Source organism: Danio aesculapii, chromosome 3 (genome assembly GCF_903798145.1).
Source record: "Danio aesculapii chromosome 3, fDanAes4.1, whole genome shotgun sequence".
NCBI classification, from domain to species: domain Eukaryota; kingdom Metazoa; phylum Chordata; class Actinopteri; order Cypriniformes; family Danionidae; genus Danio; species Danio aesculapii.
Genome location: NC_079437.1, coordinates 43,813,260 through 43,838,993, shown reverse-complemented (window position 1 = coordinate 43,838,993; position 25,734 = coordinate 43,813,260). Strand labels below are relative to the sequence as shown.

Here is a 25,734-nt window from a genome sequence, read left to right as displayed (position 1 = left end):
ATAATATGAATGACATAAGTAGACAGTTTTAAGGGCTTTGGAATAGTAGGATGTAAGAAGAGTATTGAGAAAAATACACAAACAACAGAAAACAAAAGAGGAAAATAGGGTTTCGCATCTTGAAATTTGCATTTGTGCAAAAGGAATTTAGCAAGAAAGATAAATAAATGTATTAGATAATATTTGTATTTGTCTTGTTTCGTGAAGGTATGGCAGCCAAGTAAAATGTCTTCATAAAATATATCATCTTCACAACAATAATAAGATTCTCGCGGTTGCAGTGACACAAGCTCTGGCTCTCCTGGTTGGTCGAGCAAATGGGTCTCATGACAAGCTTAGCCAATCACGAGGCGATATGCTACAACCCTCGCGGGGAAGCATCGCAACAACGATTTCCTTGTGTTGTGTTTTCACGAAGGAGCTGCTGCTTTTATATCCGAAAACACGCCAGACGGTAAAATCCTTTCCTCGTCTCATTTTCCTTTCTTTTTATAGTTTACTTTTATATCTGGTGTGCCTCTTTTCGTCTTGTTTTATTGAGTCTCCGTTCGTGACAGGTGAACTAACTGGCTAGATGCTGATTTGCTAGTCAGTTAGCCAGCCAGTGTCAAGACTGATCCAGCTGACTGAACTGAACATCACATAAACACGACAGCACGAGATCCGTCTGATTCGACTCCGAAGAGAAGAAATGACAATTAAATACATGTCATGTTAATTTGACCACGCTCTCTGTTCGGAGGCGTTTCTTTTATTACGCAGCTACGGTTAGCTGCTTAGCTGTTGTACACATTTAATAACCGCTAACGTTAGTGCTGATCGGACTGAGTTGGAGAAATGGGTTCAATTCTCAGCCGAAGAATCGCTGGTGTTGAAGACATCGACATCCAGGCCAATTCTGCATACAGATATCCTCCAAAATCAGGTAAGATCGATAAAAGCTGCTGCTGGTCTTCTCATGTAGCATTGTGAGTTAAACACTCACTCAGATAAGTCAGATTGATATCCATAATACTAAGTTAGTTAAAACACAAGATGTGCTTCTCGACTTGCCTATTCGATTATTAAACGATTCTCAATGCATCCACATTATACCTCCAGTTCTTTTATTAATGATACTATTGAGTCATAACGTAGACCTGTATTTTTCTTTGGCTTGATAACTTGATGCTTGATTTTTGACAGTATTCATGTCCTAAACGTTAATTTCTGATTAATGTTCTTAATTAGTGTTCCTAATATAAATATATTTGTTATAATACAGTTATATTTAGTGTCTTGGCTATTGCAATGATTTTTATTCATAATTTGAATAGTGTGCTTTTTATTGAATGGTTTTACTAGTCAAAAATAAGAATGCATATATTTTAATATAGTAGCCTATATGAAGACCTCCATTTCAGAATATAGGCATCGTATATAATAACTGTAATTCTCACTCATTATTGCAGTATTCATGTCCCAAACTTTAATTTCGAATTAATTTTCTTTTAAAAAACTAAACTGGAAATACCAGAAACTACTTATTTGCTCGCTTTAAAACTCTTTTATCAATAATAATAATAATAATAATAATAATGGGACATTATTTACATTATGTAACACTACATACCAAACATCATCGCTGTACTGTCAGTTATGATTGGTCTTTAGTATCATTGTACACAAGGCCAGTCAGTTTATGCAGTATTTATTGTGTTTTTTCTGTTCAAACATTAGGTTAGATGTATCATTATATTGGTTAATTATTGGTTTTCTTTTCTCAAGGAAACTATTTTGCCAGCCACTTTTTCATGGGAGGAGAAAAGTTTGACACTCCTCATCCCGAGGGTTACCTTTTTGGGGAAAATATGGATCTCAACTTTCTCGGTAACCGTCCAGTGCAGGTACAGTAAAAGCAATTATTCTGATTATCTGCTTTAAATATATGAGGGCTGCTCACAGTATAGTACCAAACAAACATTAATGTGATATTAGTATATGCGATATTTCTATCACAGAAAAGGTATTTATTGAAATTAATTATATTTACTAAGTTTTTGTTTGTTACATGCATAGGTTGTTCATCCTAATTTGACCAATTTGATTAGGTGCCTTACTATCCTTACACCCACCTCCCTAGTGGGAGCTATTGGATGCTATTGGCTAGACTGGCCCAAAGATGAACCTAGTTCCTCAGACCAGACAGTTCAAAATAAACACTAGTGGTTGGAGATGAAAATGACAACAACAATCAGAATATCTGATTTACAATCATTTAAGTGTTTTAAATTCTAATTGTTTTGACCTTGACACCTTTTTATTTTTTAGCCTGAATTTGATTTAATTTGATTAGAAAACCATTTCCTGTTCACTTTAGTATAATCATTACATAAATAAATGATTTGAAAAGTGGCATTTATTTAGGGGAATATTGAATTGCGAGAAATATTATTATTGCATTACTCAACTATAGTGCATATTTCCAAGTATCATGGAGCACTTGTAATATTGTATTATGAATGAGACTTCTGATCCCCTCTATACATTTCTTGTGTTGTAAATCGTTCAGTTAAAAGCATACTGACATTATAAAATATTAGCAATAATTCTTTATTTTTGGCAGTTTCCCTATGTTACTCCAGCTCCCCATGAACCAGTCAAGACACTGAGAAGTCTTGTCAACATCAGAAAGGACTCGTTACGATTGGTCAGGTACTGTATGAATATCACATCACTGGTAATCTAAGAACAAAAGATCTCAGTTGGTGCTGCATATAGTCACTTTTATTCATTTGTACAATTATTTCTTTAATAATTTGTGTTTTCATTCTATATTTGTGTGATTGTAGGTATAAAGATGATGCTGATACTCCCACCGATGAAGGAGTAAAGCCAAGAGCCATGTATGGAGTGGAGTTCACCTTTGACTCTGATGCACGAGTGGCCATCACTCTCTACTGTCAGGCCTTTGAGGAGTTCTCCAATGGGATGGCGATGTACGGTCTTTAGTTGTAGTTGCACATTTTTGAAGTTATGATGAAGCAGAAGTGGTTATTTATATTTTGGCATACATTTGAGTTTGTAAATTATCAGTGATAGAGGAAAGTAATGAGAGGTCTTAGTTTTGTTCGATTATTAATTTTTTTCTTCTCACTGCCATATATTTATAAATAGCAATAGTTAATGAGAAATGTATAGGTCGAAGCCTTGATTATTATACCTACCCTTTATACATAAATAACTGATTACCGATTCTTTCAACTAAATTTGATGACACAGAATAAACTAAACTACATTAGACATTTTCCAATATGTTCAATAATTCTAAAAATGCATGTACAAAAATACACATTGCAACAATTACTACAGTATTCTGATTATTACCCTATTTATACTTATTTATTTGCAAAGAGAATTACAAAATCTAAATTCCTCATCACATTTACTCTATATGTTTTTCTATTAGGTTTACACCTATTCTTACATTAATTATCATCCTTTTTTAAACGCATAAATTCAAATGACATTATATGGACCTTCCCTTATTTTGAACAGACATTTAATACTATTGTGAAATAACTTATTTAAAACTTTGTACAATTTCCGAGCTGTATATGAATCAACTAAATCTACAAATTTTAAAGAATGTAAATTTAATAATTTTGCTGTTTGTTCATAATAGTCAGTGCAACAATTCTCATTGCTCACTTTTGTTTTTTTATAGATAGATAGATAGATAGATAGATGAATGGATGGATGGATGGATGGATAGATACTGTCGATAGATAGATACAAAAATCATCTTTAGATCTTAGTCAGGACTTGCTTTAAGATTATTAGTATGTTTCTGCAGAGTTACATGAGCAGCAAATGCTAAGGAAAATTCAAAGTGTGTTGGGAGATGACTCCCACCCTCTGAAGGCATGTTTTGTACTGTTGCCCTCTTGAAAAAGCATCAAATTCTCCTTTCAATCCATCAATTCACTTTTGTTCCTGAGGCCATAAGGCTTTATAACCTTACATTTGATCAAGTTTAACATTTTTAATATATGAGTTTTACTTTGTTGTTGTTTTTTAGTAGTATTATTATATTTATGAATTTATTATGAAGCATGCTGGATTGTGTTTGTTTAATATTGGTTGTAAGTGATTTGTGTGTGATGTATTTGTTGTGTCATGATGCTTCTGCCCTAATTTAATTTCTCCTGGCAGGATTAATAAAGTTGGTAAACTTAAACTTAACTCCACCCAATAAGTAATGTATGTTTTACTTGATCAATTTGTGATTTCCAACATAATTTATCATCAATAATAATGCCTAAAATGTACTTTAAGATGTATTGATTTTCTATTTTAATCTTTGAATGATGGTGTTACCATTAATGTAATGTAATATATAACATTCATGCATTAACAGTATGTTTTCCTTTTCTAGATACAGCCCCAAAAGCCCTGCGCTGGTCTCTGAAACAGTATATTACAAAAGAGGGGTTAGCCAGCAGTTTACCCTGCCATCCTTCAAGATTGATTTCTCTGAATGGAAGGAAGAAGATGTAAGTATCTTCAGCCTGTTTTATAACAGTCAATCATCTCTGATGCTTGAATCCATAATGTTTTCTAAGATATTGATTGGACCTCTTTACGTTATTAGTTTGTACAGTAATGAATGTTCCCTGACTTATGTGCTTGTTATCCTTTTCTTTTTTTGAAGCTCAACTTTGATTTGGACCGAGGTGTTTTTCCCATGGTGATTCAGGCTGTGGTTGATGAAGGAGATGGTATGTTGTCATGACAGAATTATAGAGGATAATGTCTGAGGTTACAGGGTTTAATTGCTACTTTGTCAGATGAAAACAACATAGTAGTCCATTAAAATATCTTGACACTCCTTACTGTTGATATTTTTGGTTGTTTGTGCAAAAAAACACACGGAAGAGATTTATAGACTATGGTGTTGCCCAAATAATCCAAGAAAAGAAACCGCAGTGTTTACTGCTGTCATGAAGGTTTGTCGTTTTGTTCCGTTTCAGATTGTTTGGGACATGCTCATGTACTGCTTGCAGCATTTGAAAGAGTGAGTTTTATATTATTTCTAACTTTGTGAGTTTGATTCTAAAGTCTTTGCTGTTATTTGTCAATTTCTGATGATATTTTTGTTTAATACAGCATGTTGATGGCAGTTTCTCAGTGAAACCTTTGAAGCAGAAACAAATAGTGAGTCTGTTTTTATTTTAAATTAAGTCTAAAATAGAGAGAGTGATGCGTTTATAATGGTCTTTTGTTTTTTGTCACAGGTGGATCGTGTTAGTTATTTGTTACAGGAGATTTACGGAATTGAAAACAAAAATAATCAGGAAACAAAGGTGAAAAGAGGATTGTTGTTGTTCATTTTCAATATGTTCACAATATGTTGTGTACACTAATTAGCCATGGGTTTGGTATAATTCAGATTTTGAATGTTTATAAATTTTGGATTTATTTGATTTATAAAATAATGTTGCTTTTCATTTCAAGTCTATTTTTATATGCAATTTATTCCTGCTATGTTTAACAAATATTACTCTGTCACGTCCTTTATAGGTCATTCTCAGAATGAATATATATCTGGGATATACATAGGGTGTTGTTGGCTTAATGTTGTTGTGTGCAAAGTGATAAAAACGCTGCTAAAATGCTAAAAGGTTTTGGAACATTTTAAGGTTAAAATACTTTTATTCCTGGATGTGTTCAAGCTATAAGGATATCTTTATAATATTACATATAATTTCAAATTAGTGCTGTTCTTTTCAACTTCCTATTCATCAAATAATTCTGTAAATAAATAAATATCAGTTTTCACAGAAACTGTAGGTACATGTGATATTAATAAGCCCTCAAAATGAGATTGCTAGAATAGTTGACAAGCGAAAATACAAGCAAAATAATTTGACATAAGATTATTTTGCTTAATTAATAATTGTAGTTTTATAGAAAAACTCACTTAATTTTGGCATATTATTTCTGAAAACCAGACCATATTTTTAGCTTGTCCTGAAATTCTTTTTTGATTTCAGAATTTTTAGATATTTGGACTAGAAAAAAGAACTCTAACTAAGAAAAGCTTTTTTTGCAGTGTAGATATTGAAGACTATGATTGATTGAATGATGCTGATTGTTTTTTTTTATTAATTACATTTCAAATATTATAATATAGAATTTTTTATATAAAATAAACTTTTGAGTGGTGTAATAAGTTTGTATATTATTTGTAATACCTCATTGTAATTTCAGCCGTCTGATGATGAGAACAGTGACAACAGCAACGAGTGTGTGGTGTGTCTGTCGGATCTGCGGGACACTTTGATTTTGCCCTGTAGACATTTGTGTCTGTGTAACTCCTGTGCTGACACTCTACGCTACCAGGCCAACAACTGTCCTATCTGCAGACTGCGTATGTACCTGCTCTCATACGGTTACATATATATATATATATATATATATATATATATATATATACATATACATACACACACACAGTTGAAGTCAGAATTATTAGCCCTCCTGTTTATTTTTCCCCCAATTTCTGTTTCAAAAAGAAAAGATTTTTTTCAGCACATTTCTAAACATAATAGTTTTAATAACTCATTTCTAATAACTGATTTATTTTATCTTTGCCATGATGACAGTAACTAATATATATATTTATTAACAAAACAAAAGAAAACCTATGTTGATGTAAATCTTCATATGTTAAAGAGCTTTTGTTGTGTGTCTCTAGCGTTTCGAGCTCTTCTTCAGATCCGGGCTGTAAGAAAGAAGCCCGGAGCTCTTTCTCCTGTTTCCTTCAGCCCAGTTCTGGCTCAGAGCATGGACCACGATGAGCATTCGGTATGTCACTAATGTACAATATTTATGCAAAATTATTAGTTATTTTCCATAAATTAAAACTGAAATTAAGACTAAAACTATTGGTCAAAAAACTTTTAGTTAACTGAAATCCAATTAATGAAAAACTAAGACTTAGTTTGTAAAAATGTGTACATTTGCAAACTGAAATAAAATCACAATTAGCAAAAATGGTAATTTTCCTAATTAATAAGCAGTCCACTTGTGTCTGAGGAAAATCTGATAGAGTTTTGTCCATGTCAGGTTCAGCAGCCTATAAGCACATGTTTAGATGAACATTTCTGAAGATGGATCTTAATCTGCCAATTTATAAGCTAGGCATTAGGCACTAGGCTCCAGCAAGATTCTGTCCCTTTCACACACACAAAAAATATTTTCTTCCATTCCCACCCGCAGTATTTAAGTTTTGTCTCGATCCTGCCTGCAGGTAAACATATACGTTGTTTAATTTTACTGCTTCTTCCATTTACTCTGTTGTTTCCCTTTTGAATATGAATTTGAAAGAAACTGAAAATAAACAAATATGTTTAGTTTTATTTGAGTTTAAATAAATTTTATGATGAACATGGACAGAAATAAGGAGCTTTTCAGAACATAGACATGCAGTCAGAAATAGGAATACTACAATTGCTAATACAGAAACTAAATAGATAAGAAACAAAAGTAAAAAAAATAAACACATCAGTTAAACTAATTAAAAACACTGAAGTATAATAATTTGCTAATGTCCCTGCACTGTCAAAAAATGCTGAGTTCTACGTAATCCCTTCATGTTGTTCCAACACAAATCAATCAAGTTAACTTAATTGTTTTATAGAAATTTAAGTGGATTGAACATAAACCAATTAAGTCCCCCTCTAAACAAACTCAAGAATTGTGTTGATTCAGCTCATTTTAAGTAAGTAGTTTGAACAAGCAGCAAGAAGTAATTTTTTCAAGTCAGTGCTCTTTCTTTACATGATCTTTCTCTGCTATTCAGAAAGTTTTGTGTGTTCCCCCAGAGCTCAGACTCCGTTCCTCCAGGTTTTGAGCCCATCTCTCTGCTGGAGGCGTTGAACGGTGTGGGTGCCGTTTCTCCTGGCATTCCCTCGGCACCTCTGTATGACGAGATCAACTTCTCTGGCAGTCTGAGTGGAGAGAGCCGGCAGCTCAGCTCACCTGATCACTCTGGAGACAGTGCAGGACAGAAGAGCAAAGTCAGCAAATCCCCCGACAGGTAGACCACACACACACGGCATCTGTCAAGTGAATTTTTTATTTTTAGGGACCGAGCACCTACGTTGCGTAAGCCCTATTGGAATTACTCTGTTTATTATTATTATTTTTATTATTATTATTATTATTATTATTATTATTATTATTATCATCATTGTTATTCTGCCCCTAATCAAGGAAATTTTCTAAAGGGTCTAAACATCCTCGAAAACTCATGAAACTGCACGCACACACTAGACGTGGTGAAAATAATCGTTTGATGTGGGTTTCGGAAGTGGGTGTGGCAAAATGGCTCAACTGTGCCACCTATAAACATTCAATGAAGTGGCCCCTAAGCTACAATTCACACACATACAAAAATTGGCACACACGTCAAACATGCCAATACCTACAAAAAAGTCACAGCCACACAATGTCCAATCTGCCAGAAAATTCACATGTTCGATGAGAATCCTCTCTTGAAGACATCTATATGCCAATATTGAGTCACAGTCGTAGCGCCACCTGCTGACAGAAGGAAGTTTGGCATAAATCAGTGATTTATCAGATATTTTATATATCAGCTTAAATTATTATTGTCCACTGTTCTGTGTCATTTTAAGGCCACTTGGGTGCAAAGTTCCCTTTCATCGTTGCTTGCAGCTTTAATTATTTATTTATTTGTTTGGGTGAAGAATGATCCAAACATGTATTTTAACTCCACAACATTAGGGCCAAATGATTTCCTTCTATCGTTCATTCGTTAATTTATTCACATGTTTGTTTGTTTAAATGAGCAGAATCCAGTTGTATTTTTTTTATTTATGTGTGGTGTAGAAAGGCACTGAATTTGACATTCTTGATAAATAAGTAATGCTGTATAAAACATTAAATTGTGACTTTAAATTTGCAAATATTACGCCAAAAAGATAATTGAAGTTTGCATGTTTTTTGTGTCTGTGTGATATTTGTACACACACAAATACCAAGTGTCTTTATGACTTCAGCACTATTGTGACAGAAGCTCATTGTATAATAGTGTAATTCTCAAAGTGGTAATATCATAAGTCATAACTAGGCCCACACGGAATCTGTGTGCGCAGAAATCCGCAGATCTCTGCACATTTTCAGCCCATCGAGTCTAGTTATTTTGTTGTGTGTAAATTTATATTTATTCAGTTTTTAAATTAATTTTAGTAATAATACTGACTAATATGAAAACGTTCTTATGATTTACTTACAATACAGTTTGTAAAGTAATAATTTCTGTCTTTTAGTAGATATAGGGTAGATTGTATTATATGAGAGACTTGCTTTGTTTACCAAATAAATGGATCTAATAAGATTTGCATTGTAAACATTAAATAAAAGTAAAAAATTAGCAAAATCAAATAATAAGCATTTTTAACTAAATTTTAGATACGTTTGCGTCTTTTGATTTAACATATAAATTTGGGTGGGCTAATTTTTGGACTGTGATCTTAAGCTTCAGTACTGACTAATCTAATCTATATGCACAAATCTAATATTCTAAAGCATCCTAAATAAAAGACCAAATTTAAAGATAGATTTGTGAGGGTGTACTCTTATATGCTGAGCGGTGTGTATACACTGTGTCTGAAATTAGAAGGTCACATGTTCAGCATGTACCTCTCTATATCCAAACTTCCTGTTTTAGTAGGAAACACAAAATGCATTAACACAGGAAAGGAAACAAAACTGTTTAGTGACATCTGTAACATTTCTTCATAAGTGATCTTTGCGTGCTTGTGGCCAGTCATGAGTGGAACTTCCTGCATTAGCCGTGTTACAGCAGGTCATTGACTTCCCCTTTCCGTAAAACTCAGCTTGGCCTTTTGCGAAACATCCTGTTGTCATTGCTGCAGTAAGGAAAATATGTGCAGTATCTCAGGAAGCATGCTTTGGTTGATTCATATTCCAGCTTCCTGTTTTAGCTAGGTATGTTTGGAGATGGTGATGGAGATATTTATTGGCTCTGATTAAATCATAAAGTTTGTTTTATTAGTGTGTGAGATAATTGAGCATATCACTCGCCTTTGCAAAAAATCAAAAACATGTCTTCAGCATCTATCAGTGTTGCCAGATTTTCAAAATAAAAGTTGCCAAATGGCCAATCAAAACTAGCTCAATCCCTGAACTCAAAATATGACATTCCCATGTGTAAAAATAAGTATTTTACATCATTGAATGCATTATACAGTTTATTTCTTTTTTCATTACAGTATATTTGTAATGGTAAACATTTAGTTCATAAATTACCTTCAGTTTGACAGCTGATGAACCAAATCCTTTTTGCAGTTTGTGGTCAACATTTTTAAAACGGCTTAAATACATTTTACATCGCTATATGTATTAAACGTATTAAGTCATCAAAATGTTATATATATTATAAAGTTTAAGTTAAATGTACTGTTTTAGTTGGTATTTATCAAAAAATCCTGGAGAATCCTGCCAACAGTTACTATGGAAAACAGCCACGGCTGCAGGCCTTGCACCTAAAAGTGAGCCAGTTGCGTCACGCCATTGGCAAATTTGCTATTTACATGGCGGACTTTGTAGGTGGAAAAACTGAATGCTTCAACTAGCAAGAAAAAAGTTAAACAGACTGTCTACAACGTGAATAAAGAACAAGCCTCCTCCATTTGGCCTCTTTACTTTCTCTTTAGTTTACTTTTACTCATACTTCTTTACTTTCGTAAAGAAGGACATGGTGGAAACTCACTCCATTGAAGACATCCATTAGCCTATATATTTAATTTTGTTTAAGCGCAAAGATTTGTTTCAAAACTATTTGTAAATTCTGTTCTAATTTCCAGCAAAGTAAATAAACAATAATAACTGAGTGTGGTCAAAAAAACAGTTATATCCAAACACACGTCCTGTTCTTATGCCCCATGTGGTGACGCATACATCTCCAAAACCCGAAAGGTGGACAAATCTAAACTTGTTTTAAGTAAGATTTGTTTTTATTAAAACAAATATAAATTTGCATTTAATAAATAATACTGCTAATAATAAATAAAATTATACAAAAGAAAATGATCATGAATAAACTGAAAAAGGCCCCCCAAGATGAAGGCATAGCGGCAGTGGTTTTTATATTTATGTGAGACTTTTTTTTTTTTATAACATTTTAATCCTTTTTTTTTTTTTTTTAACTGTTTTTTTATTAGAACACAACACAAAATCAAAGATACATCAGAAATAGTCAGTAAGGATACAGATAGATACTTAAAGATTAGGGAGAAAGGGAGAAAAAACAAAAAGGGTACATTTGCACAGTTTTATTTTAAAACAATATATATTATGTTGAAGTTATATATTAAAATAAATAAATAAAAATAATAGGAAAAAAATAAATAATAAAAAAGGGGGTGGGGATAATCCTTTTTTTTTCATTCGTAAAGATATTTGTGTATTGCTGTACATCCTGTGTGTATTAAGCAATCTGTATGCGTTTGGACCTGCATAGGTGCATAACTAATGTGGTCTGTGCTGGACCATCCTTTAGTTGGCACAGTCTATTTCAGTTTCTCAAAATAGCAACGTACCAACAATGTGCCTTAACACATCTCCTTTTTTCGACCAGAACACCCATGAGTCCACAAATTGGCACAAATTGATTTTTGCTATTTAAACAACGTGGCGCAAACATAAAAATTAGGGTTGCGCTGCTCTGAAAATAGCAACACATCGCACCAAACACGTCTTGCGCCTTATTGCTCCAGGTGTATGATATGACCTTAAGGTCTCTTTTAAACATTCTAATGGTTTTCTATCATTTGTAGAATATACATTTAGTTGAGTAAAATATTTTAATGCCACAATTTCAGGTAAACATAATATATGTGATATGTCAAAACTTAACCCATAATAACAACCCTCAGACAAAGATCAGAACTACTCTAATTTGGCAACACTGGTGTTCATTCACTGCATGATGAATCCTATTAGAATTGAGTTTGAATGTCTCTATTCTTCAAGTTAGGACAGCATAAATATCCCTGTATGGGGATTACGATATACTATAGTTAAATAATTCTGCACAAGCCAAAAAAAAAGCAGTTTTCCTAAATATCTGCATGTGAGCATGGACACACATGTGACATCCACAGTGGAAAGTGTAAGTTTCTAAGTTAATTGAATTGTTAAATTTACATTTGTATACATGACAGAAATAGGCATGGGCCGGTATAAGATTCTGACGGTATGATAACCTGGGATAAAAATATCACGGTTTCGCGGTATTGTGATTACTGCTCTAATATCTATTCTTTTTAAATGTCTGAGTAAAAAAACTTAAACTTTTTACCCTCTTTGAACACAAAATATTTCATTTTGAGAAACATTTTTAAAAATTTGGAACGATAAACATGTCAGGCTGAATAATTCAAATGAATCTTTGACATTGTCTTCATTCGTTTCATAAACACCGATTTCTTTCGAATTTAAAACGCCATTTTTGCGTATCTTTTCTGCTGGAGATACTGTTGTCCAAAAAAATAAATAAAGTAAATAAAAAATCTGGCATATACCATAGGAATGGTATAGCAGAAAATTTTGGCGGTTTTAAAACCTTGACTTTTCCAAATGGTTATTGTCCCATGCCTAGACAGAAATCCAAATCATTTGTTGCATTACGACAGTTTAGAATCCTATGTATTCATGACACACTTAAATTAGCCAAGGTGGCAGCACAAAAACACTCAAAAGCAAAATAATAATTGTTATTGAATATTTATTTGTTTGTTTTTCATAAAAAATTTATATACTAGTTCAAAAATATGTAGTATAGGTATAAAATACACCTAGAGATGACAAAGAAACCAACTAAATGTCTATTATTAAGTTAATGCATAAAACATGTCAACATTTAAGCTTTTGAATTATTGTTTCTACTGTTCATGGAAAAGTGTTATCCAGTTGATAACGGGATGTGCTGTGTAAAAAATGCTCTGTTTTAGTAAGCATCGGAATTGCTGGAAGAAGCTCATGTTCTCTTCCCACTATAAAAACTGATCCTCATCCTGTGGAATGTGTGACACTTGACTTACAAGAACAGCTCTTCAGTAAAAGTCTAAATATAGCTGTACTTCATCACCACAAGTGTCATGTATCTACAGCGCCACCCAGTGCTTTCTATGTCATAATGATGAACAGACTGTTGTTGCCTATGTGAAGCCACAAACAATGAATGGATTATGCACATCCCAGGTTTTGAGGGTGTGTGTGTTTGTTTGCAGCACTCTGCGCTCTCCATCGTCACCCATTCAAGAGGAGGATGAAGAGAAGCTCTCAGAGATGTCTGATGCCCAGGCTCACATGCTGCTTTCCAGCAGTCCCGCACCCACTGAGGTCAGGACACATGTGACATAACACACATGGACACAGCCTTCTGATTGGTTTGCACCTTCCTCATGCTTCTTATATTCTCAGGGCACAGCTGGGGATGATGCGCCTGATTCACTGTCTCCTGAAGAGGGTGAGTAACTTCCAGAGCTGTGGCAAGAATGAGTTTGAGAAATTTATTCAAATGAATTCAAAAAGCATCTTTATTCTCCCTTGAATCACTTGGTTTTTAACAGCAGACTGCACTCTAGGTTAGTTTTTAACAGCAGATGGATCTCTAGGCTAGTTTTTTAAAGCAGATGGAAGTCTAGGTTAGTTTTTAAACACAGATGGCGCTCTAGGGTAGGGTTTAAGAGCAGATGGCGCTCTAGGGTAGTTTTTAGCATCAGCTGGCGCTCTAGGCTAGTTTTTATAAGCAGATGGCGCTCTAGGCTAGTTTTTAACAGCAGATGGCACTGTAGGCTAGTTTTTAACAACAGATGGCGTTCTAGGTTAGTTTATGACAGCAGATGGCGTTCTAGGCTAGTTTATAACAACAGATGGTGCTCTAGGCTAGTTTTTAACAGCAGAGGGTGCTCTAGGCAGGTTTTTAACAGCAGATGGCGCTCTAGGCTAGTTTTTAACAGCAGATGGCACTGTAGGCTAGTTTTTAACAGCAGATGGCACTGTAGGCTAGTTTTTAACAGCAGATGGCATTCTAGGTTAGTTTATGACAGCAGATGGCGTTCTAGGCTAGTTTTAAACATCAGATGGCACTCTAGGCTAGTTTTTAACAGCAGATGGCGCTCTAGGCAAGTTTATAACAACAGATGGTGCTCTAGGCTAGTTTTTAACAGCAGAGGGTGCTCTAGGCAGGTTTTTAACAGCAGAAGGCGCTCTAGGCTAGTTTTTAACAGCAGATGATCCTCTAGGCTAGTTTTTAACAGCAGATGGCACTGTAGGCTAGTTTTTAACAGCAGATGGCACTGTAGGCTACTTTTTAACAGCAGATGGCGTTCTAGGTTAGTTTATGACAGCAGATGGCGTTCTAGGCTAGTTTTAAACATCAGATGGCACTCTAGGCTAGTTTTTAACAGCAGATGGCGCTCTAGGCAAGTTTATAACAACAGATGGTGCTCTAGGCTAGTTTTTAACAGCAGAGGGTGCTCTAGGCAGGTTTTTAACAGCAGATGGCACTCTAGGCTAGTTTTTAACAGCAGATGGTGCTCTAGGTTAGTTTTTAACAGAAGATGGTGCTCTAGGCTAGTTTTTAACAGCAGCTAGCGCTGTAGGCTAGTTTTTAACAGCAGATGGCACTCTAGGCTAGCTTATAACAAAAGATGGTGCTCTCGGCTAGCTTATAACAACAGATGGCGCTCTAGGCTAGTTTTTAAACAACAGATGGCGCTCTAGGCTAGTTTTTAAATAACAGATGGCACTCTAGGCTAGTTTATAACAATAGATGGCGCACTGTAGGCTAGTTTTTAATAGCAGATGGCGCTGTAGGCTAGTTTTTAACAACAGATGGCGCTCTAGGCTAGCTTATAACAACAGATGGTGCTCTAGGCTTGTTTATAACAACAGATGGTGCTCTAGGCTTGTTTATAACAACAGATGGTGCTCTAGGCTAATTTTTAATAGCAGATGGCACTGTAGGCTAGTTTTTAATAGCAGATGGCGCTGTAGGCTAGTTTTTAATAGCAGATGGCGCTCTAGGCTAGTTTTTAACAGAAGATGGTGCTCTAGGCTAGTTTTTAACAGCAGATGGCACTGTAGGCTAGTTTTTAACAGCAGATGGCGCTGTAGGCTAGCTTATAACAACAGATGGTGCTCTAGGCTAGCTTATAACAACAGATGGCGCTCTAGGCTAGTTTTTAAACAACAGATGGCGCTCTAGGCTAGTTTTTAAATAACAGATGGCACTCTAGGCTAGTTTATAACAATAGATGGCGCACTGTAGGCTAGTTTTTAACAGCAGATGGCACTGTAGGCTAGTTTTTAACAGCAGATGGCGTTCTAGGTTAGTTTATGACAGCAGATGGCGTTCTAGGCTAGTTTTAAACATTAGATGGCACTCTAGGCTAGTTTTTAACAGCAGATGGCGCTCTAGGCAAGTTTATAACAACAGATGGTGCTCTAGGCTAGTTTTTAACAGCAGAGGGTGCTCTAGGCAGGTTTTTAACAGCAGATGGCGCTCTAGGCTAGTTTTTAACAGCAGATGGTGCTCTAGGCTAGTTTTTAACAGCAGATGGCACTTTAGGCTACTTTTTAACAGCAGATGGCGTTCTAGGTTAGTTTATGACAGCAGATGGCGTTCTAGGCTAGTTTTAAACATCAAATGGCACTGTAGGCTAGTTTTTAACAGCAGATGGCGCTCTAGGCATGTTTATAACAACAGATGGTGCTCTAGGCTAGTTTTTAACAGCAGAGGGTGCTCTAGGCAGGTTTTTAACAGCAGATGGCACTGTAGGCTACTTTTTAACAGCAGATGGCGTTCTAGGTTAGTTTATGACAGCAGATGGCGTTCTAGGCTAGTTTTAAACATCAGATGGCACTGTAGGCTAGTTTTTAACAGCAGATGGCGCTCTAGGCATGTTTATAACAACAGATGGTGCTCTAGGCTAGTTTTTAACAGCAGAGGGTGCTCTAGGCAGGTTTTTAACAGCAGATGGCACTCTAGGCTAGTTTTTAACAGCAGATGGTGCTCTAGGCTAGTTTTTAACAGAAGATGGTGCTCTAGGCTAGTTTTTAACAGCAGATGGCGCTGTAGGCTAGTTTTTAACAGCAGATGGCGCTGTAGGCTAGTTTTTAACAACAGATGGTGCTCTAGGCTAGCTTATAACAACAGATGGTGCTCTAGGCTAGCTTATAACAACAGATGGCGCTCTAGGCTAGTTTTTAAACAACAGATGGCGCTCTAGGCTAGTTTTTAAATAACAGATGGCACTCTAGGCTAGTTTATAACAATAGATGGCGCACTGTAGGCTAGTTTTTAATAGCAGATGGCGCTGTAGGCTAGTTTTTAACAACAGATGGCGCTCTAGGCTAGCTTATAACAACAGATGGTGCTCTAGGCTTGTTTATAACAACAGATGGTGCTCTAGGCTTGTTTATAACAACAGATGGTGCTCTAGGCTAATTTTTAATAGCAGATGGCACTGTAGGCTAGTTTTTAATAGCAGATGGCGCTGTAGGCTAGTTTTTAATAGCAGATGGCGCTCTAGGCTAGTTTTTAACAGAAGATGGTGCTCTAGGCTAGTTTTTACCAGCAGCTGGCGCTGTAGGCTGGTTTTTAACAGCAGATGGCGCTGTAGGCTAGTTTTTAACAACAGATGGCACTCTAGGCTAGCTTATAACAACAGATGGTGCTCTAGGCTAGCTTATAACAACAGATGGCGCTCTAGGCTAGTTTTTAAACAACAGATGGCGCTCTAGGCTAGTTTTTTTATTACAGATGGCACTCTAGGCTAGTTTATAACAATAGATGGCGCACTGTAGGCTAGTTTTTAATAGCAGATGGCGCTGTAGGCTAGTTTTTAACAACAAATGGCGCTCTAGGCTAGCTTATAACAACAGATGGTGCTCTAGGCTTGTTTATAACAACAGATGGTGCTCTAGGCTTGTTTATAACAACAGATGGTGGTCTAGGCTAATTTTTAATAGCAGATGGCACTGTAGGCTAGTTTTTAATAGCAGATGGCGCTGTAGGCTAGTTTTTAATAGCAGATGGCGCTCTAGGCTAGCTTATAACAACAGATGGTGCTCTAGGCTAGTTTATAACAACAGATGGCGCTGTAGGCTTTTTTTTAATAGCAGATGGCGCTCTAGGCTAGCTTATAACAACAGATGGTGCTCTAGGCTAGTTTATAACAACAGATGACACTTTAGGCTAGTTTTTAAAAGCAGATGGCGCTGTAGGCTAGTTTTTAACAACAGATGGTGCTGTAGACTAGTTTTTAACAGCAGACAGTGCTCCAGGCTAGTTTTTAACAGCAGATGGTGCTCTAGGCTAGTTTTTAACAGCAGATTGTGCACTAGGTTAATTTTTAATAGCAAATGGCGCTTTAGGCTGGTTTATAACAGCAGATGGTGCTGTTAGGCTAGTTTTTAACAGCAGAGGGTGCTCTAGGGTAGTTTTTAACAACAGATGGTTTTTAACAACAGCTACTTTTTAACAGCAGATACAGCTCTCGGCTAGTTTTTAACAGTAGTATCTTTTGTGCTCTTACATCATTTTGTTTCCATTGGTTTGTTAAATCTGTACAGAGGATCATCTGAATCTGGATGAAGAGGCCATGAATGACTGCAGCAGCGAGCACAGCAGCTTTACCAAAACTGAAAGTGAAACGCCTGGAGACCTGTCTCTTCCTGGTGAGAGGATTCACATTTACACACAGTAGCTCACTGCGCATGCTTTGACTGAGGCCTTTACAGAAACGCTTTTGCCTTGAGTGTTAAAGTACTCATTCAACAACAGCGTTGGTTCTTACTCTTTTGCGAGTTGATGAACGCTCTGTTTCTAGCTCAGCTTGTCTAACCTGTGTGCTGTGTTCCTGGCCTTTCTTCCCCTGTCCTCTTGTCTTCTCTTGCGGTTTTGCTCTGGGCAGCTCTAGGTCCTGATTCCTGCTCTATTGGTTTGGAAGAGTAACTGGTATGTAGGCTTCTGTCTTCTCCTCTCAGCTCTTCCTTCATGTTCTTGTTCTTGTTAATAGTGCATTTTCATTTTAAAATGTAAAGGTTTTGTTACAGTTACACCTGGTGTACACAATACTCCAGCATCTTCGAAAATAGAGCATTTTTTTGAAAAGGATAAAGACTTGGTTTGAATATACTGGTGATCCATTTCAATGTAGACAGACTGAAATGCAAACTTTTGAAAACTGGTCTTCTGGACTACTGCTTATGGTTAGGTCCAAGTTTTAGTTTTTAATTGCAGAAATTAAGTTATTCTAGCTGTACTTTTTTCCTATTACAAGTTTCTTATCACTAATGATCAATCTACAGGTTATTTAGTGCAGTAACACATCCTTAAGTTTGCATTGTCTGAGTTTTTCAGTTCAAAAGTAAATCAGGTTTAAATAGCAAGAGTTCCTGTGGCGACAAAAGTAACACTGTTATTTATGTCCCATTGCTAATAGCCATGCTGTATTTTTCACTTCCACATTAGAGTTTGCAGTGTTTCCATTTAGATTTTTTATAAACATTAATGCATATTGCCAGTAATATAAAAAATCATTTGATGGAACTGAAATTTAAAATGAACATGCAACCTAATTTTTTTTTTTTTTTGTAAAATAAAAGCACAATATATGGTCATTTCCAGATACACTTTAAATAAACAAGATTAAGCTATTAAATCTAGCACATATTGTTGTGTTTCTTTTGACCCTACTAAGGGGATAAAAGTAACAATGTGCAAGTTATATTTAAAGTGAAATTATTTTGAAGTTGTTCTACATTCGTTCAAAATACCACCTGATATTGATAGACCACACCTATGAGTTAGTAACCACAGCACAAATATATTTCTGTTTAAAACATTATTTATTTTTATTATGAAAAATTGTACTTTTTTTTTCGCTTTCTCCCTACCCAATATAATGTATAATGCTTTTTTTTGTAGGCGTGAGCCGGTATAAGATCATGAATCTGATTTGTGGATCATGATACAAGATATGAAATCATAATAATAAATAAAAGAAAAATCAAATTAATAAACACTTGTATGAAATCATTGCAGATTCAGCCAGATAAATAAATCAACTTTTTAGTGTCACGTAAAAATAAAACAATTTAAAAATAAAAAATAAAAATCTGTAAATTTGCTAATTTTTGTATTGGCCAATTTGCTAGGAAAAAAATCTGAATCAGCCATGGAAAAACCTGACCGGTGTATCACTAACGCCTGCAGCACACTGCTAGTTTAGATGCTGGCAAAATATGCACATTCCCAGTGAGCGTGAATGGTCATGTAACACACGTTTAAGGCTTATATTGTGGACGGAGATCATTTTTTCTGAAATGCAATAAAAACGCCAATGTGGATGAGGAGATTTTGTTTTAAAATAAAAATGCACTAGTGTAAGCGCAGACTTGTGCCACCCAAACCTACTGTATTTCCTAGAAAGTAAGTCTCACAAGGAAACAATTGTTTTAAGGAAGATATGTTTGCAAGCTTTGCATTTGTTTTGGTTGCATGATGTTAATTGCAAAATTTAAGTCACTTTGGAATATGCAGTTATGGTTAAAAATGAAGAGGGTACTTTGTCTGGGTTAACAATGGGGTATAAGCACACAGACTTTTAATTTTCAGCCAGCCATCCCAAGCACTTCCAGTGAACTGTCTTTCCATTACAAATCAACACTTTTAAGATCTGCTGTCTTTAAAAATCTGTGATCTTCACTGCCTGATAGATATACAATACAAAGTGGATCTCAGACCGGACAAGAAGCACTGCATTAAATTTTTCATTTTTGCCCACCATTACTTTTTCTGCACTAGCACGTCTGCACCAATATGTTTCTGCACTAGCCTGTTGCTACTTTCGGAGATAGCAGTTATGCGGTTTTTCATCTCGTTTTACTTTTGAACAACTAAATGAATGCTTGAGTATTTAACTGAATGTATTTTAATGCCATCAAAACATCGGTGCTGTTAAAGGAGCCATATAAAATCGAAATTAGTCACATTAACCTTTCACTGGAAGTTTTACCGCTGGTTGAAAAACACTAGCTGTCCATATAGCCCATTTATAGTTTAGTGTTTGAGTAAAATCTATATTTTTATAAACAACTGATGCTGTTTAGAGCAGGTAAATTTAATTGGTTATTGCATTAAAAAGGGGACATGTTTTCAAATGTTTATATCGAGTTGAAATTTATATTTGGTGGTATATTCCCATCAAAACAAATTAGAATGTTTGCTCTTATGACCATTTGTCATTTTCTGATCACATTTTTTGATGATTTGAATTTTTTTTATCAAACCACCATAGAATAAATCAATTATTAAACTTTTCAAGCTCAAATTTAATAAATCTAATAAAAATCACAGCATGTTATATTTATACCTCTTATTATATTGATTTAAAAGTGACTTTTATTCAGTAAAACACATTTTAAACTAAAGTTTTACAGATATAATTGGTCATTACATTGTTGCTAATTAATATGATGTTAATCTTCAACCTGGACAGACTGAAGAACAGAAATAAACTGGTGATGATTTTCAAATCATAGAATGAGCAGGGGTGAACTTGACAAGCTGTTTCAGACTTCTGAACTGGATTCCAAACAGGCATCATTTTGACTTGATGTTGTTCACTCTTGTATTTAGCTTTATTCGTTTATAAGCAGAGTAGCCATTAACTGCATTAACTGCTGTTTCTTTAGGATTTTCTGACTCGTCTGAAAGTCTGAGCACTCAGAGTACCTGCTGCTCCAGTCAGCCGCTCCTGGGTCCCTCAAGCCATTTGCACATGGACGATGAAGAACTGGATGTTTAACCATACAGGACCATCTCCCTCCCTCAAGTCTGTGTCCACCCCGTCCTCAATTTCCACTCTGCAGTTCGATGCACTCCATTTTCAGACTCTCGCTTTAAATATGACTGACTCTAATGTTGTTTTTGGATGCAGCCGTGGAGTTTTCTTCTGGTGGTCTGACAAAATATTGTGCTTTTCTTTATTAGGGCTCATTTTCATCAAGTTGCCTACTTAATTCATCTAAAAAAGTCAAGAACACCTTCATGTAATTCAAACCCTGCATTAATTAGCTAAAATGTTCACATTTATATTATGCCTACAGTAAAAGCAGATGGTCATTTATGCTACTTTACGGGCCAGTTCACACTTCAAAAATTAAAAACCTGCCATCTTCCCCTTGTTCAAAACCGGAGTTGCTTTCTTTTGTAGCAACAAAACAAGATATTTTGAAAAATGCTTGACTTTGATAGTAATTTATTTTCCTACTATGGATGTCAATAGGTGCAAGCGACCAGCATTCTTTAAAATATCTTCTTTTGTGCTTGACAGAAGAAAGAAACTCCTAAAGGTTTTAAACCACATGAGGGAGAATAAATGATGTGGTAATTTTAATATTTGGCTGAACAATCCCTTTAATAAGTTTCAAGGAAAGCTCTACAAATTAAACATTTTTTACATATCAAGCAGGACTTTGATGTTCAAATTCTTCTAGGACACCACCAGTAAATCTTGGTAAATCAAGCTTTTTTTTCTGAAGCCTTGGGTAAAAAAATCTGCATGTTGTCTTTGATGGCTTGAGATTTGATAAACAAACGTAGTAGGTAAAACAAACCTAGTGGTTAAATCCTGCTTTTTTCAGCTTCGACTCTTAAAAACAGTGAAACCTATTCTACCCAGAAACACTTTTGAAAAAATAATTCATGCTTTTATTACTTCTAGGTTGGACTACTGTAACTTACTATACTTTGGGATTAGTCGGACAACTCTATCCCGTTTACAGTTAGTTCAAAATGCTGCTGCAAGGCTTTTAACCAGTATCAAAAAACATGACCACATCACACCAGTCTTGCGCTCTTTGCACTGGTTGCCTGTGCATTATTGTGTCACATTTAAAATTCGTCTCTTGGTTTTTAAATCACTAAATGGCTTCATCAAACCAGAGACTATTATGCATCCCTAAGTCGAGGCTGAAATGCAGGGGTGACTGTGCTTCCGCAGTAGCTGGTCCTACATTGTGGAATGCTCTGCTTCTCAACAGTAGATCTATATCATCTCTGTCTGTTTTTAAATCGGTTGAAAGCTTACCTTTTTGATTTGGCATTTTATCATTGTTTGTTTTGGCGATAATTGTATATTTTTCTCTTTGGGATTTGTATTGTGCAGCACATTGGTCAACCTTTGGTTGTATTAATAGTGCTAGATAAATATAACTGACATTGACTTGATTGATCTAGCTTGATTAGCTAGTTCAGGTGTGTTTGATTAGGGTTAGACCTAAACTCTTGAGGACCAAGTGTGGACACCCCTGCTTTAGAGCATCACCATCCACCTTTTCATACAAAAAATGACACTACAGGGTTATGAATGCCATTAAGGTGAATAAATAATGATCATTTTCTTTAGTGAGTAATACTTTTGGATGTAATTCTCTTAAAAACTAACTGTCTTTATTCACATCGGTGGTTTAGAGAATGTTTAACATCAACCGATTCCTTCCATTCCACAAACAGTCCACTTTTTAAAAAAAAAAAATTTATTATTATTGTTATTTTCTAAAAAGTATCATTTTACACCTCACTTAGAGTTAAACAGCTTAGTTTTACCCTTTTTTAATCCATTCAGCCAGTGTTCGGGTCTGGCGGGAGCACTTTAGCTTAGCTTAGCATAAACCATTAAATCGGATTAGACCATTAGCATCTCACTCTGAAAAAATAATTGCTAAGCTAAAAGTGCTCCCGCCAAACTCTGAGATTGGATAAATGGATTCAAAAATGGTAAAACTCAACTACTGTAAAATCAGCCCATTTCCCCCCAAAAGTGGAGCGTTGTTTTAAAAACAAAGTTTTTTGGCGGGAACAGCTAACGGGAGATAAAAAAAAAAAAAAAGATTGAAAATAAGCTTTATTTTTAAAAGAGTGTAGCCGAAGATTAAGAACGCCATATCAGTTGCAGTCATACAATGCTATTACAGAGCTTCTATCCAGAAATGTATTGTAACACTAATCAAGCCTGTTAAGGTTAATAGACAAAGCACATTTAAATAATAAATAAATGAATAACCTACTCATTTCAGGATATCCGTACAACTCTATATAAACGCTCATGTGTTCAACTAATTGGTGAATAATACAGAAATATATCTCTAACTGTTCATTTGAAATGCTTTTAAATGTCCTGAACATGTTTGTGTGTGTGCTGACTGAAGACCAGAAAAGCACTTATACATATAAAATCATTATATATGAGAATTCAAATGTAATATTTATAGTAATCAATGCTGGTGGACTTTTGTCAGTTTATTGACCAAATATTGTGTGGTCTATAACAGTGCTTTAAATGTGCTTGCTTGTTTCTGTTCTGTAAAACTTTAAGGACTAAAAAAAGCCATGGTGGACTCTATTTACCTCTTTGTTTGCTTATAAATATCGTGACATGATTTTTTAAATATTTCAACATGCGAAGGAATATGTGTCGGTTCAGATGTTATTATCGGATCATTTAACGTGTGAATATTTGACTGGTTTGGTTGTATTTCTTTACGACTGGACTTTGTATTTTTGTGAAGGAGAAGAACAGCTGAATGAACAAGTCACAGGAAGCATGAAATCTCATTGTTCTCCTCAAACATGCAGATATGCAGTGTCTTGTAACATTATGCATAGAGGTTTATGTGCCTTTGAAGAACCAAGCAAGTGTTGCTGCAGCTTTTTCGTGCCCATAGCTGTGCTGTTCTTGTGTTCATTTCTGCTGTTCATCTTTAAAGCTGTAACCTTTAGCCTTGACTACATTTATGCATTAGACGTGAGACTGATGTTCTTATTTTTAACGTCCATTTTGAAGAGCGGATCATTTTTTGTTTATATTACGTGGGTTGAAACATTGCTTATTATACTGAACAAATTCTAATAAACTTTGTAATGCTGATACTTCAAATGGGTTATTTTGTCATTAGTATAGCTGTTAAACTGATTAATTATAATGGATTATTTCTTAAATGTAATATTAATCATAGCTAAAAATGTGCGGAAATCTGCATATTTCTCCGCTCATAGATTTCCGTGTGGGCCTAGTCATGACTGAATTGGTTTTGTTATAGTTATGGAATAGTTCCCAACAAGCAGGAAATGTCATTGCCAATGACATCGTCACATTGAAATGGTCTATATAAACTTCCCTGGCTAACCAAAAATTGTGAGTAAATTGTGTCTTAATGATTTATCCAAATGATTTGTTCAAGAATTGATGGTCTTACTTTGCTTACTATATAATAGTACTATATTTTATTGTTCTATATATTATAAATCTAAGTAGATTGATGAATCAGAGTCAGTTGCTTTGCTTCATGTTCATTTCGTTCATAAATCCCTTACTTTACTGGAATTATGTCGATTAGATGCACACAGTTTTTTTTATACTATTGTAAACAAAATGTTAAGACATAAAGAGTTTAAGAATGAATAATATTTCTGTGTTTACGTATATCATAAACTGCATAACAAAAATCTATAGATATGTGTTTGGCTTACATAACTTGAATTATACTGTAGGGTCATTCAGACTTCATCCAAATATAGGTTTTGAAATAGAATGAATGCTTTTGGATTCTCAGTATGTTTTGATTGTTTATTTTATTTAAATTTTTCCCAAAATGATAGACATACTTAATAATGTTAATGCACACTCCAGTTATACCAGTAGTTGTGCTATAACCTGACCCGATGACGTACTCTTGAGGGTTATTAAGGTTCAAGTCATAAACTGAACTAATGCCTCACGTGAGGTTATCTGAGGTGCTGATTAACCCAGATACTCTTCTCGTTAAGTCTGATGTACAGGCTCAATTCTGCCTGATGAAGAGCTGAATTCAGCAGACAGTAGACTAGAAACATTTAGTTTGTCTGATGTTATTTTCAGAACGTTCATGCTCAGTACTGACATATCTGACATCACCTTAGACTGTGGATTTGAAAATGACATCATGAGTTAATAAGGTAAATGCAATAATGTGTAAATATTTAATTTTCATCAGCATACCTGACTCAAATGAATGAATAACTGATGACAGACTGTTTATTAGATATACTGTATAGTGCACACCCGAGTTGGTGATGTGACCACAACACGATGCAGTTACAATACCTAAAGACAGGGCGTAGTGGACATTTTAAAAGTGGGGGGGACGGCTGTATAAGATCATACGTTCATATAATTATTAATCACCTGTTTCTAAATGTTCTGTCTCTAAAAGTGAGGGGGACGTAACCCGATTGCTACGCCCCTGTGTTCAGATATAGTATTTGAAGACATTTGTCAGGGCTTTGTCCCCAAACAGGATCGGTATCCTTATTTGCATCTGATCTAAATTGTTTTGGTTTGATTTTTGACACAGTGATATTTGTAAATACTTATTTGAAGGAGCAACTAATAGGGTTTCATTAGGCTTATGTGTAAAATATATATTTTGCTCTTTTTGTGTGTAATTTCAAAAACAGCCTGGTCTATAAGTTTTTCATAATTATTTTTAGCACCTCTGAAATTGATGTGTCAGTTTTGCTGAAAGTCAGATGAACTGTCTGGATAAGTTTGAAAAATATAAAACATTTGAGAAATCGTTCTTGAG

The 25,734-nt window shown here is 35.1% G+C and overlaps 1 protein-coding gene across 2 annotated transcripts; it reads left to right on the top strand.

Annotated features, from left to right (window-relative positions):
- The first annotated feature begins 393 nt into the window (after positions 1-393).
- LOC130221542 (E3 ubiquitin-protein ligase MGRN1-like) lies at positions 394-24,038 on the top strand. Of its 2 annotated transcripts, XM_056454070.1 has the most exons (17): positions 394-925; positions 1,768-1,886; positions 2,606-2,694; positions 2,832-2,978; positions 4,418-4,535; positions 4,694-4,760; positions 5,013-5,056; positions 5,149-5,196; positions 5,277-5,345; positions 6,253-6,412; positions 6,740-6,849; positions 7,869-8,083; positions 13,326-13,437; positions 13,519-13,564; positions 17,677-17,781; positions 18,018-18,061; positions 20,803-20,893. In XM_056454070.1, the coding sequence occupies exons 1-16, from the start codon at positions 838-840 to the stop codon at positions 18,056-18,058; spliced, it is 1,578 nt and encodes a 525-aa protein (XP_056310045.1). In that variant the 5' UTR covers positions 394-837; the 3' UTR covers positions 18,059-18,061; positions 20,803-20,893. The 2 variants fall into 2 exon arrangements, with proteins under 2 accessions (XP_056310045.1, XP_056310044.1); XM_056454069.1 differs by lacking the exon at positions 18,018-18,061 and having other exon boundaries at positions 395-925; positions 20,803-24,038.
- Positions 24,039-25,734: the final 1,696 nt, after the last annotated feature.

Excerpts from the sequence above, each read along its gene's own strand:
- LOC130221542 (XM_056454069.1), top strand. The coding sequence starts at position 838 with ATGGGTTCAATTCTCAGCCGAAGAATCGCTGGTGTTGAAGACATCGAC. Across the intron at positions 4,536-4,693 it reads CTGAATGGAAGGAAGAAGAT|CTCAACTTTGATTTGGACCG; the intron begins GTAAGTATCTTC and ends CTTTTTTTGAAG. Across the intron at positions 6,413-6,739 it reads CTGTCCTATCTGCAGACTGC|CGTTTCGAGCTCTTCTTCAG; the intron begins GTATGTACCTGC and ends GTGTGTCTCTAG.